The 14,701-nt window shown below is 39.8% G+C and overlaps 1 protein-coding gene across 3 annotated transcripts in view; it reads right to left on the reverse strand.

Annotated features, from left to right (window-relative positions):
* Positions 1-270: 270 nt before the first annotated feature.
* The window catches only part of KLHL13 (kelch like family member 13), a 204,436-nt gene continuing 190,005 nt past the window's right edge, over positions 271-14,701 (reverse strand). For all 3 annotated transcript variants that reach the window (XM_047765100.1, XM_047765097.1, XM_047765098.1), the window contains 3 exons: positions 13,499-14,294; positions 4,838-4,951; positions 271-1,907 (listed from right to left, as the gene is read on the reverse strand). In XM_047765100.1, the coding sequence (XP_047621056.1) occupies positions 1,420-1,907; positions 4,838-4,951; positions 13,499-14,294 (1,398 nt within the window). In that variant the 3' untranslated portion in view covers positions 271-1,419. The remainder of the gene's footprint in view (positions 1,908-4,837; positions 4,952-13,498; positions 14,295-14,701) is intronic.

Here is a 14,701-nt window from a genome sequence, read left to right on the forward strand (position 1 = left end):
CTGTGGTTTAGACATATTACTCTGGGGATGGAGAGGGACCAGTTAACATCTTCCAACAACTAACGCCTCAAAGACAACCAACACCTCGTTTTCAGCAATGAAGTTAGACCTGGCCAAATTCGTTTCCTCCTTGAATGAAAAGTCATTCATTCATTCAAGTTGTTCGGTGCTCTTGAGTCCTGATCTTGCCACATTAAAAAAAAAAAAAAAAAAAGATATTTAATGAAAGTAAGTCAAATCAGACAATAATAGGACACCTCACACCAGAACGACATTAAATGTTTTTTATTGAACAAAAAAAGATAAAACATGGAAGTTGAATTCACTGAGCAAAAGCAGCTCACCAGGCGTAGCTGCTATACTTTGTGCTAAATAATCTTAGGGACTGAGTATACAGAATACATATAATATGTAAGAAGTTATTTCAACAGCAAAGGAGAATGTGTAGATTACAGTTTGGGGAGGAAAAATTTGGTCAAATGACAAATTTAGTTGTTCAAAATTCCTAGCCCTTATCCACCCGAATTCAGTATGAGTCTCCATATCTGCATTTGGTATGTGCATACTGAATTCCCCTTTTAACAGAAACTACTTTTTGAAAGAAATTTAAGAGGTTTTTTTTTTTTTCCGCATTTGACGCGCTCCTCAATTTTTAAAATTTTGTATTTGATACGTGTGTCTGTATATATTTACACACACTTAAAAAACCCCCAAGCCTTGTTTATAAGTAGAGGGGTTATGCTGTTTTTGTTTTTTTTAAATTCGTATTGGTGAATTCATATTGGTGATTATTTCTCCTGTGTGTCGAAGAAACTTTATATATTCTCGATGCACCCCCACAGACAGGTGGGCTGACAGATATGTCAAAAATACTTTATGAAAAGAGGGAGGTAGCTCATGCGAGTTGGCAACCTTTTGTCTATTGTTTCCTGTTGGAACAGGCTGCCTCCCTTTCACATCTCACAGTCAAAGATGAAAGGAAAACTTTTTACTTTGAAGCCTAGTTAGCACAGTTGGACATTTACGATAATCCACCTTCAACTTGGTTTACTGCGCTGTCTAATGTAAGATGACAAATACCTTACACTCAGTACACAGCATCAAAAAAGTACTGAAGAAACATAGACAATACCTTGGTTTTTTGTGTGTGTGTGTTTTTTTCTTGTATGTTAAACATCAGCTTCTATGGGATACGTTTTCCAGAATGGTTTTGTTACCACTTTAGAAACACTCTAAGCCAAACAAACAGCACAAATAACATCAATGTCGTCTTTTTTTTTTTTTTTTTTTTTTTTCCGATATTGGTATCAATTACTGGAGGCTAATCCTAACATACACTACGTGGGGAGAGGGCAAAAAAAGAGAATTCATGACACATTGCAAAGATAGAACTACAGCATCTTAGGTGTAGGGATGAGCTTAAGGTGCAGAAAGAGGGGACTCTCTAGAAGGTGATGGCGTGGTTTCTTCAGGTGGGAACACGGTGAGTGTGCAAGCTCGGATGCCACCCAGGGACTCTGGGAGATCGAAAACCTTATGCCATTCATCTTTATCTGGATCATATTTCTGCACTATCTCTACCATACAGCGATTATTCCACGAATACCCACCGACCACGTAGATTTTATTTTCAAAGACAGCAACCCCAACATCACTCTGCCCTCTTAACATGGCAGCAATCGGGGTCCACTGGTCAAGGATAGGTGAGTAGTATTCACAGCTTAGGACGTCGTCATAATCACTTGTTCCTCTGAAGTGATTGCCGCCGATGACATAGAGCCTTTCTCCCACTGTACACATGCAATGCAGACCTCTGACGGTGGTCATCGGCGCCTTCTGGATCCATTTGTCAGTATCAGGATCAAAGCACATGAGCTCTTTTTGGAAAGTGTCGTGAGTGATTCCTCCTAAGGAGTGAAAATTACAGGCACGAGGTGATCAAAGATTATCATCAAAATTCGAAAGTAAATAGAAGGATCTCTGGCATAGATAATGAACTTCTATCCATGTTATTATGACATTTTATAGCTCATCAATGGTGTTCATAAATGTTTGCCAGCTATACTTTCTTGGGATTAAAAAGAAAGAAAATAGGCGTTCCCGTCGTGGCTCAGCAGTTATGGAACCCGACTAGCATCCATGAGGTTGCGGGTTTGACCCCTGGCCTTGCTCCAGGGGTTAAGGATCCGGCGTTGCCGTGAGCTGTGGTGTAGGTCGCAGACTCGGCTCAGATCCCGAGTGGCTGTGGCTGTGGTGTAGGCCGGCGGCTACAGCTTCGATTCGACCCCTAGCCTGGGAACCTCCATGTGCTGTGGGTGTGGCCCTAAAAGACAAAAAGACCAAAAAAAAAAAAAAAAAGAAAGAAAGAAAGAAAATAACGTTTTCACCTTCTTAAAGAACTAAAATTGTAGCTTTTATTATTGCAATGGCTTTCTCAGAGACCCATGGAATTTAAGAGGCTTTGCACAATAAAAAAATATTTGGGGTACTTTTAGACCTGGGTTTACAGTAAATCCCAACCACAAAGCCTTATTCACTCCTGCTGCTCTTTACCGGGTACCCTCTGGGTGCTGGGCACAGGGCTAGGGCACTTTAAATCCTAGGTGCCTGTTTCCTCACTTGGCAAATAAGAATGTCTGCTCTGGTTATCTCATTTAGGACTGTGACTATGAATTGACTTATAAAGCACGATGCTTTGGAAAACTTGAAATTGTGCAAGAGCCCAAGCTTATGAGCATATTCAGAACTGTTTCTTTGCATAGAAGTTGGGTGGGTGTGGTGAGGGTGGGTAAGGTCCTCCCCTATCAGTATGGACCCTGAAAAAGCTAAATAGGAGTTCCTGCCGTGGCTCAGTGGAAATGAATCTGACTAGCATCCATGAGGATGCAGGTTCAATCCCTGGCCTCGATCAGTGGGTGAAGGATCTGGCATTGCCGTGACCTGTGGTGTAGGTCTAAGTCAGGGCCTACAGCTCCGATTAGACCCTTAGCCTGGGAACTTCCATATGCTATGGGTGCAGCCCTAAAAAGTCAAAAATAAATAAATAAATAAATAAATAAGTAAAAAGCTAAACAATTAGAATGCTGAATACATATGGAGTTTTTTACATACAGCAATTTGTTGTTGACCTCTTGAGGTCATATTATCATCTATCCTTAGATCACATCTAAATCGGTCTCTACAATGACAGTATCCGATTATATGTTCTGCAGATCAGGGAGAAAAAGAAACTAATTTTCAGCCATCTCACCCAAACCCCTACTGTGTGGTGGCCAGATGGCAATCACTGGGTTTTTATTCTGCTTTTTTATATTTTTTCTGTACGTCACTGATATTCCAGCAAGCAAAACAGTGCGCTTTGGTATGAAAATCAGCTGTGGACCCTACTCCACTCTTGACTGAGAAGGTCATTTGTGCAACATATGCTAGTTATGCCAAAGCATCACTAGAACAATTCAAATATCATTTTTTCCCTCAGAGGACTTGGGGCTCTCATCATGGCATGGCAGCTACACACATAAAATAGGTAGATGGTATAAATCATTGATTAGTGGAGAGTATGATTTCCTAGATGGCTCTTTCAGTATAAGACGTCCCATAGCTGCTCATAAATTTAACACCAGAAACCTGCCAATAAGACACTACAGGCCTTTCCCTGATCCTTTTTGATTATAGGTTTCATAAGGCAGCGTTCAGAGGCTCAGACACAAACATCACCTTAAGGCCTTTGTTCTCTAATAATGTAACTGCTGGCCTGGCACTGGTCAGCCTTCAAAAGGGGGGGAAACTGTCAGAAGTAGACTGTGTCAGGACCAAATGGAAAGAACCTGACTAAAAGAATCAAATTTCAACACCGCCAGTGAACAGTACATTAAAATAAGACTCCTTTCCAAATTCTCAAGAAGGATGATTTGAATACAGTTTGAGAATGAAAGTTGCTACTGGGACACTGAGCCAACTGTAGCTGCTTCAGAATTTTTTATTAGAAAAATATATGTGCATGTGGCCAAAATACAAGTCATTAGCACAGAATTATTTAAGCAATGACATCAGAGCAGAACCCTAATATCATGCTGGAGAAAAGAGAAACATCCTTTCGGTTGCACTAAAGGAAAGAATGAACATTATTATGCATCACATGTATATTGGAAGCAAGTTTTATGCACATTAGAGCTTATATGTTACGTAATGATATATTTCCTGACAGACTTTAACTAAATTCTAAATAAAAATAAATTAAGTGCTCTTATAGAGAATATGAATGGTGGTTCTTAGAGCTTATCAGAGTAGAGAGTATGGGGACTGAAAGGCAAATTAGAGAAGCTGAAAGCTTTCCAATTAATTCTAAGTGACGTATTTACTTTACAGGAGTTCCCATTGTGGCTCAGCAGAAACGAATCTGACTAGGATCCATGAGGACATAGGTTTGATCCCTGGCCTTGCTCAGTGGGTTAAGGATCTGGCATTGCCATGAGCTGTGGTGTAGGTCGCAAACACAGCTCGGATCCTGCGTTGCTGTGGCTGTGGAGTAGGCCAGCAGGTATAGCTCCAATTCAACCCCTAACCTGGGAACCTCCGCATGCCGCAGGTATGGCCCTAAAAAGAAAAAAATAAATAAATGAATAACATATTTACAGTAGGACTGGTTTGCTGCTAGTCTTATAAACTTATGAAATACCAAAGGCATTCATAAGCAAATGTACACACAAAATATATTCTAAAATCAAGACAAATTATATTTTGATTATCCATTTCCTGGATTATTAACACTATATAGAAAGACGGCAACATAGTTAAAAGTCTATGTAGTATGTTAAGTGCATTAGCAGTTATTTACCTGAAATATACATTACGCCTCCATACACAGTTCCAGCATGGCCGTAGTGGGGCTCACTCATTTTGGCAACATAGGTCCATTCATTTGTTCTTGGATTGTAACATTCTACAGTAGCTGTTATTTAAAAAATAAAAGGAAAGAATGAATTTTAAAAATGATTTATAATTTCAATTTTCACAATTAATTATTTTTCCTTTTAGGTGGCACAATAGTAATATCCAAATAACAGAAACACTTCCATTATAGGTATGAGATATTTCTTGGGGGGGTCACATATTAATTATTGAGATTACATTAATAAATATGAACCATTAATACACTGATTATGTACATGAGACTAGATAATGTAATAATCTAACACTTTTCTGTCACTGCAGAAATCACTAGGATTTCTTTTCTTCTAGTATCTTGTTACATCTTTATAATTTGACTTTTTTTTGTCTTTTCGCCATTTCTTGGGCCTCTCCCGCGGCATATGGAGGTTCCCAGGCTAGGGGTCTAATTGGAGCTGTAGCCACCGGCCTACGCCAGAACCACAGCCACACCAGATCCGAGCCGCGTCTGCGACCTACACCACAGCTCACGGCAACGCCGGATCGTTAACCCACTGAGCAAGGGCAGGGATCGAACCTGCAACCTCATGGCTCCTAGTCAGATTGGTTAACCACTGCGCCACGACGGGAACTCCATCTTTATAATTTGATATTTCCCTCATTTCTTTGCTCTGGATATGTGGGAAGAAAGGATGAAAAAACCCACAAGGAAGAGGAACACTTTGATTCTATATGATACACCACATAAGAAATACTTCAACTCTGTGTGATACATCATATAGGAAACAAAGGTTGGTAGATATGAAGCAAAATTTAAAGTTGAGAATGAAAGTATGCATACTACCTGGTGTATGTTTTGATGTCTATTGCTTTATTTCATATTCAGACTACAAAATGAACATTGACAATAATTTTTCTGTATTTATACATGAAAGCCAATAGTGTATATATGCCCAGTACTGTTGCAGCCAGTACTGCTCTTATCTGCAGATGCCTGGCAGCATTATCTGAAGTTAAGGTTTTTACTAGGGGTACTTCCTCTCAGTAATAAAATATATCATCTTTAATATAAAATATTCGAGAAGCAACCTCAATTTATTTGAATAGCAATCTGTTATAACCTCAAGAATAGGACAATGATCGTTCAGACAGATAGAAAATGTGATCTTTTTTAAAAGGCAGAAAAGATGTAGGGACATTAGAAGGACTCTGGTCAAAAGCACAACATCTAGATTGACCTGAAAAGTGCATGCTCTTTATTGCAGACACTGCTACTTGCTAACCCAGTTTCTTGTCTCCACTAACATTGCCTTTTTCTTTTTCTTTTATTTATTTATTTATTTATTTATTTATTTATTTATTTATTTATTTATTTATTGTCTTTTTGCCATTTCTTGGGCCACTCCTGCGGCATATGGAGGTTCCCAGGCTAGGGGTCTAATCGGACCTGTAGCCAACGGCCTACGCCAGAGCCACAGCAACGCGGGATCCGAGCCACGTCTGCGACCTACACCACAGCTCATGGCAACGCCAGATCCTTAATCCAATGAGGGAGGCCAGGGATGGAACCCACAACCTCATGGTTCCTAGTTGGATTCATTTCCACTGAGCCACTTGAAGCTTTAAGCTGGAATTGACCATGTGACATCAATGTAGGCAATGAAATGGAGGCACGAATCTACAGAGTGGGGCTCTTTGACCAAAAGACACTAGAATAAAATTTAGCTACTTGCAACCAAATGCAATCCGAATTGATGACTCATCCTTGGAACATGATTTCTTATTTAAAAAATAGTAATAATGTGAGAACAGGCAATACTAAAGAGATTAATTTCTTAACTCTTTTTAATAATTTTATTTCATCAAATTCACTACATGAAGTACTTATTTCTCCTCTAACGACACCTATATTATACCATTTCTCATAGCCCTTTACTGATTTCCTTTTCTACTTACTTTAGTGTTGAATTTTTGATCTTATGTCAAAGGCTTTTACTATTTTCTTTTTTCTTTCTTGTTAGTGTTTTTGTTTGTTTTTTTGTTTTGCCCCATCCACGGCATGTGGATGTTCCCAGATCAAGGACTGAACCTGCGCCACAGCAGCAGTCCGAGCTACCGCAGTGACAACACTGGATCCTTAACCTGCCAAGTGACGAGGGAACTCCCTCTCTTGTTAGTTGTGTTCACTGCCTCAGGCTTGGACCCTCACCAACTCTGTTTCTTCTAAACCTTTCCACCAGGGAGCAAGATCCTGCAAAATCTTTCCCCCAAATAAGGGCTATTTTCACAATTAATGACAAGGTAAAACTATTTGTTCCAATACTGTTTTCAACTACTTCCAGTCCCCGGATCTCTTCTTTAGTGTTCATTTCCATTTGCCTTTAGCATGACTTTCACCTAATTGACAAATAAAATCCTACTGAATGTATATCATTACCTCCCTCTTTATACTGAGAGGATCTACTATACTGACCGGGCATCAGCAAAGTAATTATCTGATGGAAGAATGTAGTCTAGTCACACCTCTTATCACTAAAAAAGAGTTTTAAAGACTTCTGGAGATTATCTTGGCCAACTATTTGATAGCAGAGATAGGTTTTACTATAGTTCTATGCTTTTCTTCATGACGAATTTTGCCTTGAACTTTGAAATTTCTAGGCTGTTACAGTCTTGCCCTACATCGAAATCTGTTCAGATGCAGTTTCCATTAGTTTCCTCTTCTTCTTTGTATAGTGGAGCTAGAAGTTAAATCGCTATTCACCCTTGATGAGTGTTAAAATTTTCCTATGTAGCAAGACAATGCTGTTCTTTTTTTTTTTTTTTTTTGTCTTTTTTCTTTTCTAGAGCCACACCTGTGGCACATGGAGGTTCCCAGGCTAGGGGTTGAATTGGAGCTACAGCTGCCGGCCTACACCACAGCCACAGCAACGCAGGATCCGAGCCGTGTCTGCGACCTACACCCCAGCTCACGGCAATGCTGGATCCTTAACCCACTGAGGGAGGCCAGGGATCAAACCTGCAACCTCATGGTTCCTAGCCGGATTCGTTAACCACTGAGCCATGATGGGAACTCTGATAATGCTGTTCTTCTATCAGTGAGCTAATTGCATTTTGGGGGGAACGGTAATGAGGTAACTGGGAAAAATCTAGAATAGGGGAGGTCAATCTTAAAAAAGGACACAATGAACTCCTTTGCAGAACAGATACTGACTCACAGCCTTTGAAAAACTTATGGTTTCCAAAGAAGACAGGTTGGGGGGTGGGGGAATGCACTGAGGGTTTGGGATGGAAATGCTGTAAAATTTGGTTGTGATGATGGTTGTACACCTACAAAGGTAATAAATCATTAAGTAATTAAAAAAATTGAATAGGGGAGGTCAGGGAAACGAAAGCCCATCAGCCAAATCCAGTATGCTGTCTGCTTTTGAACGACCCACAAGATAAAAATATGAATGGCTTTTACATTATTAAAGAGTTGGGGGAAAAAATCAAAGGAAGAATATTTCATGACCTATGAAGGCTATATGGAATTTGAATTACGAAGTGCTCCTACACGAAGCTTTACTGGAACATAACTTCACTCATGTATTTATAAACAAACTGTCTGTAGTGGCTTTTGCAATACATGACCAGAGCTGATTAGTTGTGACAGCGATCCTACAGCCTCCAAATCCAAAAAGATGTATTTCCTGGCACTGTATAGAAGGTTTCGGACCCTTATTCTATGGAATCATCTTCAGTAGTTTGGTGGGCTGGTATTTAGAAACTCTCTGTCTAATTTAAGCATTATACTCAGGCTGGTTGTTTAGCGTATCTCATCAGGGATTATTTTTCTCAGGTGATTCCACTGGAGTTCAGAACTGCTTCCAAGGGATGATGTGGAACCTACTTGTTCTCTGAGATTCTGAAAGAGATTGGTCCTGCAGAAAACCATTTGGACAGTGACGGCTCCCACAGAGGAGGTTTGGTTTCTAGAATCCTCGAGTGCCAGGTGGTAACATGTCGCTTAATGAAGAAACTGCAAATCCATTAAGCGATATGGAGGCATTTGATAAATTTTAGTAATTTTACTGTACATTTATGTGGAAAAATCTAACACGTTTCTCTAAGTTATTACATTATTTGAAAGCCTGAGTTATTACTATTTAACTGAATTGAAAGATATCTGAGCTGTCATGTTTCTCCTTAATACAGAAAAATTCAATGGAAGATCGATTTCTTATGTAACATAATTTTGAAAGATGCCGCAAATAACCGACTCCTTTTTCACTTAAGTGACAGCTACTCTGAGCTTTCCCGAGTCTTCCATTGTACCCGGTGTCAAAGGAAAGTAGCATTTCTAAGGAATTACATTTCAGCAATAAGCCAGCTTCACAAGCACATACCAGTAATATCGTGGGTTTTTTTTTCTTTTTTCTTTTCTTTTTAGGGCCATACCCACAGCATATGGAGGTTCCCAGACTAGGGGTCAGATGGGAGCTGTAACCACTGGCCTATACCACAGCCAGAGCAACGCCAGATCCGAGGTATGTCTGCGACTTACACCACAGCTCACGGCAGTGCTGGATCCTTAACCCACTGAGTGAGGCCAGGGATCAAACCTGCATCCTCATGGATGCTACTCAGATTCGTTTCCACTGAGCCATGATAGGAACTCCTAGTAATATCGTTTTGATGTACTATGGGCTTGTATTCATACACTCGTGGAGAGATTTTAAAAGGCTAAATGCACTAAAGTGATCTTAAATGTCTTGCAAATGCTGCCACTGTTTTCTTTTCATCATTATATACAGGCAATGGTTACTGTGTGTATGAAGAATAAATGATGCACTGGTACTAATGAACCTGTTAAACTGTTAAATGATTTTCCCATCAATCCCTTTTTCCTGACACCCACTTCTACCCTCTTTCTCTATTTACATAGGCATATGAATATGTCAGCATAATCAGTTAAGATGGGAATGTTGAGTTATTACAACAGATGTTAGTGTCGGGTGGAGGGAGGGGGTTTTCAATAAAAATTGCTCATGGAGCAAGAGAAATGTTAAAAAAACCAAAAACCCAGCCTCTGGTTGGAACATTCAGAAATATAAGCAAGTGGAGTTCCTGTCTTGGTGCAGTGGAAACAAATCCGACTAGGAACCATGAGGTTGTGGGTTCGATCTCTGGCCTTGCTCAGTGGTTTAAGGATCTGGCGTTGCCGTGAGCCGTGGTGTAGGTTGCAGATGCAGCTTGGATCTGGCATTGCTGTGGCTGTGGTGTAGGCCGGCAGCTGCAGATCTGATTAGACCCCTAGCCTGGGACCCTCCATATGCCCTGGGTATGGCCCTAAAAAGACAAAAGACAAAAAAAAAAAAAAAAAAAAAGAAAGAAAGAAAGAAAGAAAGAAAGAAAGAAATATAAGCAAGGGCTTCTTTAGAACCAAAATCAACTATTCCGCAAAAATAATGGGTCGAAGAAAACTATAAAGGGCAATTGACACATACACTTTTCTTATTTATGTGAGGAGAAACATGATAAACAGAATTCAGGAGAATGCACTGATACTGTTCTTTTGGGAGGTAATCAGGGCAGGTACATCAGGTTTGGTTACCTCAACGATATGGAATGTGACAAGAGGGGACCATCTACTTCATACTCCCAATTGGTGGGTCAAAAAACAAAACAAAACAAGATGAATCTTCTTGCTACCTGGTTTTATGTAATGACTCTTTTTGGCTTGAAGGTTCTCCTGGAACCAAGAATTTCAATTTGAGTTTGCATTTATTGAGTTAATCACATGATTTTCTAAAAAAACTTCTAATATATATTACCTTAAAATATGTAGTACAGAATGGTTTGCTGGGTATGCTGACTTTAAGGGGGCACAATCCTTTTCTACAAAAGTTGAGTTGCTTACAGGTTATTGGAGATAATTTCAAAAGGAAAGAAATATCAAATAGTTGGCCTCTAAATGGAATTAGAGTTGTTTTTTTGGTACTGAGGGTTCATGTCTTCTATTATAATCATCCACGCATTTGTGAAAATGCAGTTTATGAGTGAAGATAAAAAATGGACCTATATTTACCATCTAGAGAGGAAGTACTTTTTTTAGACTACTTAAATCATTATCCTTAGGTTTAAGCTCTGGGTGACTGTGCCTTTAAAATCTACATATAAAATAAGTTATTATGAATTTAGGAACAGCTCACGAAAAGCATGAATCTCTTGCATCCTGTCACTTTCAAATGGAAACACACAAGACTGTTTTTACCGAGGGATGAAGGCGGTGACTTCTGAAGGGCATGAACAAGGAAGCCAGCCGCCTGCCTAACGGGATCATCTGCTTCTTGATCCCAATTGAGTATAACGTGGGGAGAACTCGGAGTAAGGATTAAGTCAGAAGGAAGCCTCAAGCGCCTTAGTCTTATGTAATGATTCTCCTCAGCCTGAAGATCATAAATTCTCAGAAGAATTAGGCCTCTATTTAATATTAGAAACAATACATTGAAAACTTGAGAGCTGCATATTAACAGGGTTGATACCATCAGCAAGCAAGCACTGACTGAAAAATGGAGCTATTTCCTTCGAGAAGTTTCAAAATGACTATTTACTGCCAGGATTGATGACCTATAATTTGTAAACTTGTAAAGATGATCTTACATAAGTGATTTTTCTAAGAAAGGGTCAAGTCACCACTTGCATCTCTGGTTATTTCCAGACACCATACATTTTGGGGTGGGGGGAGGGGCGAGAAGTGGCGCTTGCAGCATGAGGGAGTTCCCAGGCCAGGAATCACACCTGCACCACAGCAGTGACAGCACTGGGTCCTTAACCCACTGAGCCACCAGGAAAGTCCCCAGATACCATAAATTTAAAATAGCATAATAACACAAAAATAATGTATGTGGGTTGACCGAGGAAATGACAGTTCTACATTAATTGTCTCAATGCATCAAAATGCTTTTAATAGTCTGATTTATTAAAATATATTGGAAAACCTGTGTGGTTCATTATCCCAACGCCTAAGCCAGCCATCTGGAAACTCTGGCCTTAGAAAAAAATATCACTGTGACAACAAAGGGGAAAAAAAAAAAAATGGGAGTTCCTATCGTGGCACAGTGGTTAATGAATCCGACTAGGAACCATGAGGTTGCGGGTTCGAACCCTGGCCTTGCTCAGTTAGTTAAGGATCTGACGTTGCCATGAGCTGTGGTGTATGTCACAGACACGGCTCGGATCCTGCGTTGCTGTGGCTCTGGTGTAGGCCAGCAGCTACAGCTCCGATTCGACCCCTAGCCTGGGAACCTCCATATGCCACAGGTGCAGCCCAAGAAATGACAAAAAGACAAAAAAGAAAAAAAAAAAAGAAAAAAAAAGGATAGGAAACATCGGTAACATTAAGACCATGTCACTAACAAGAAAGGGCTTGATAAGCTGGGAAGTGTAAAAGCTAAGGGCAGTTCTTTGGTTTCCAATAAATAGCTTATTCTCCCCATCCATTAAACTACCTTTTATTTTTTAGAATACTAGAGGAAAAGATTCTGATAATTACTCTGAATTTATCCAGAGCCAATGCCAATATTTTAAACTTTCTCAGCGTTATGGAGCCTGGAACAATGGTCAACTACAAGGTCTCTATTTCAGAGAATAAAGGATGAAAAAAGGCCAAACAGCGACGGTAATGACAGCTGTGTAAGGCATGATATAAAGTGTGGTTTTCCTGACTTCTTTTTGGACAGTTACCTTATTCCAATTTTAACTAAGAGAACAAAATTAGTGTGAATTTATGTAGCCAAAGTATTACTCTATGTTAACTGTACTTGTGACTGATCTTAGATTAGAAAGACCAAGAAGGGACCACCAAATAAGAAAGCTACTAGATCCATTTTCAGTGAAGAAGACTAGTATTTCACCAAGAGAGAATGATTTTTTTTTGGCCACGCCCAAGGCACATGAAAATTCCTAGGCCAGAGACAGCAGTGACCCCAAGCTGCTGCAGTGACAACACTGGATCCTTAACCCACTGCACCACAGAAGAATTCCTTTTGTTTTGTTTTGTTTTGAAGAATGATTTTTAAGACTAATAGTTACAGATCATAATACACTCACAGTAAATAAACTCTGGATAATTTTGAATTTTGAACCTCTAGTAGCTAAAGAAAATCATCTTACTCGGTGGCCTCTAGTAGTAGGTAACGGATTATATAAAAGAAGCAACCATAAACGTCAGTGCTCTGTAAGGAAGGATTTCAACCTATTCAGTAAAATATTATATAGGATTTTAAAATGGAAAATGAGGAAACTTGCCAAAGTCCTGTCCAAGATTCTATTGGAATTTCAATTAGCAGAATATACTTTTAATTGAAGCTTCAAAATGAAAACCACATACACTGCACAAATAAATTACTAGGGAACATTTGATATAAGATATAATTTGTACTGTGGCCAACAATACATGGCCAGACAAGGCATACAGATTGACACTGTCTAAGAAAAATAGTCTAAAACGAAACCCTAGCTACGTTTTTGGGTCCTTGGTGTTACAGGACTGCTTACTTTATGATGTGACAAGGATCTGGGGGTAAAGCCACATGTTTCTATGCTGAACAGAAGTACACACACTTACGCAGTTCACCAGCTGCATTTCGCCCACCGACTGCGTACAGATATCCTTTGAGGGCACTTAGGTGGAAGAAGGTGCGCTTTTCATTTAAAGATGCAACCTGCATCCACTTATTGTATCGAGGATCAAATCTGAAGACTGTATCAACGGCCGTTTTTCCTTTTGTGTCATAATTACTCTGTCCACCAACGACATAGAGGAAATTTCCAATAACGGCGATGCCATGCTGGTACCTTGGGGCATCCATGGGGGCTAAGGACTTCCACTCATGGGCCTTTTCATCATACATGCGCAACTCCTTGCTGACAACCAGCTGCTGCCTCAGCACCCCTCCTAGTGTAACCAAGTGAGTGGTGTCAGACCGAATGGCAGTCCTGTCTGACTGCATAACTGGCTGCATGTATGGCATCATTTGGTAATTGCTGGCTTCCAAAAGGAGATTCACACAAGTATTGTCAGTTCTCATGAAATCCACGGTTTGCACGTAATTAATGAGCTCCTGCGGTGTCATCAGTGGAAATCGTATGTTCTTCATTAATTTTGCAGCAAAGTCCATCCGAGGCTCTTCCAGGCGGAGCCAGCGACAGGTAGCCTTAAAGAGCTCAAGTTCTGTGCAGTGCTTAAGGCTATTACTGGAAAGCACGAAGGCAAGCCGTTCGAAAGGGAGTTTCAAGAACTCTCCGGTGCTCAGTAATGCAGGAAAATTCTTCAAGACGAAACTGTTCACGTATTTATCCACTTCTGTCAGATTGTAGGTGTTGGCAATCCGCCCAACTTCGACACAATTGTCCAAAGTGACCTATGAAGGCAATTAAAAAAAATTAAAACGACTACTTTCATGGCACTCCCATCTGGATAACAGAAATACCTTCTATTTCAGAAGAAGAGTAGATAAGGCTTTTTACTCTCCATATAGATGCAAATCAAGATTCTTTTCTCAATAGATCAATGATCTAAAGAGAATTCGCAAACTACCCCGACCTAATCCAATAGAAAGGTGACTGAAAGAAAATGATCATTCAAAGTCAGTAGGTTGAAAGTTACTCTAAGAAACTATGTTATTATGCCACGGGCTCGACCCTTAAAAAAAAAAGGCAAAAAATCATAATCATCATCACAGGATAAAATAATCATATGCCTCAACTTTTCATGCAGTAGCAATCACATTATAAACATGAAAGATGCATGAATTATGTAATAAATTGT

Source organism: Phacochoerus africanus, chromosome X (genome assembly GCF_016906955.1).
Source record: "Phacochoerus africanus isolate WHEZ1 chromosome X, ROS_Pafr_v1, whole genome shotgun sequence".
NCBI lineage: Eukaryota > Metazoa > Chordata > Mammalia > Artiodactyla > Suidae > Phacochoerus > Phacochoerus africanus.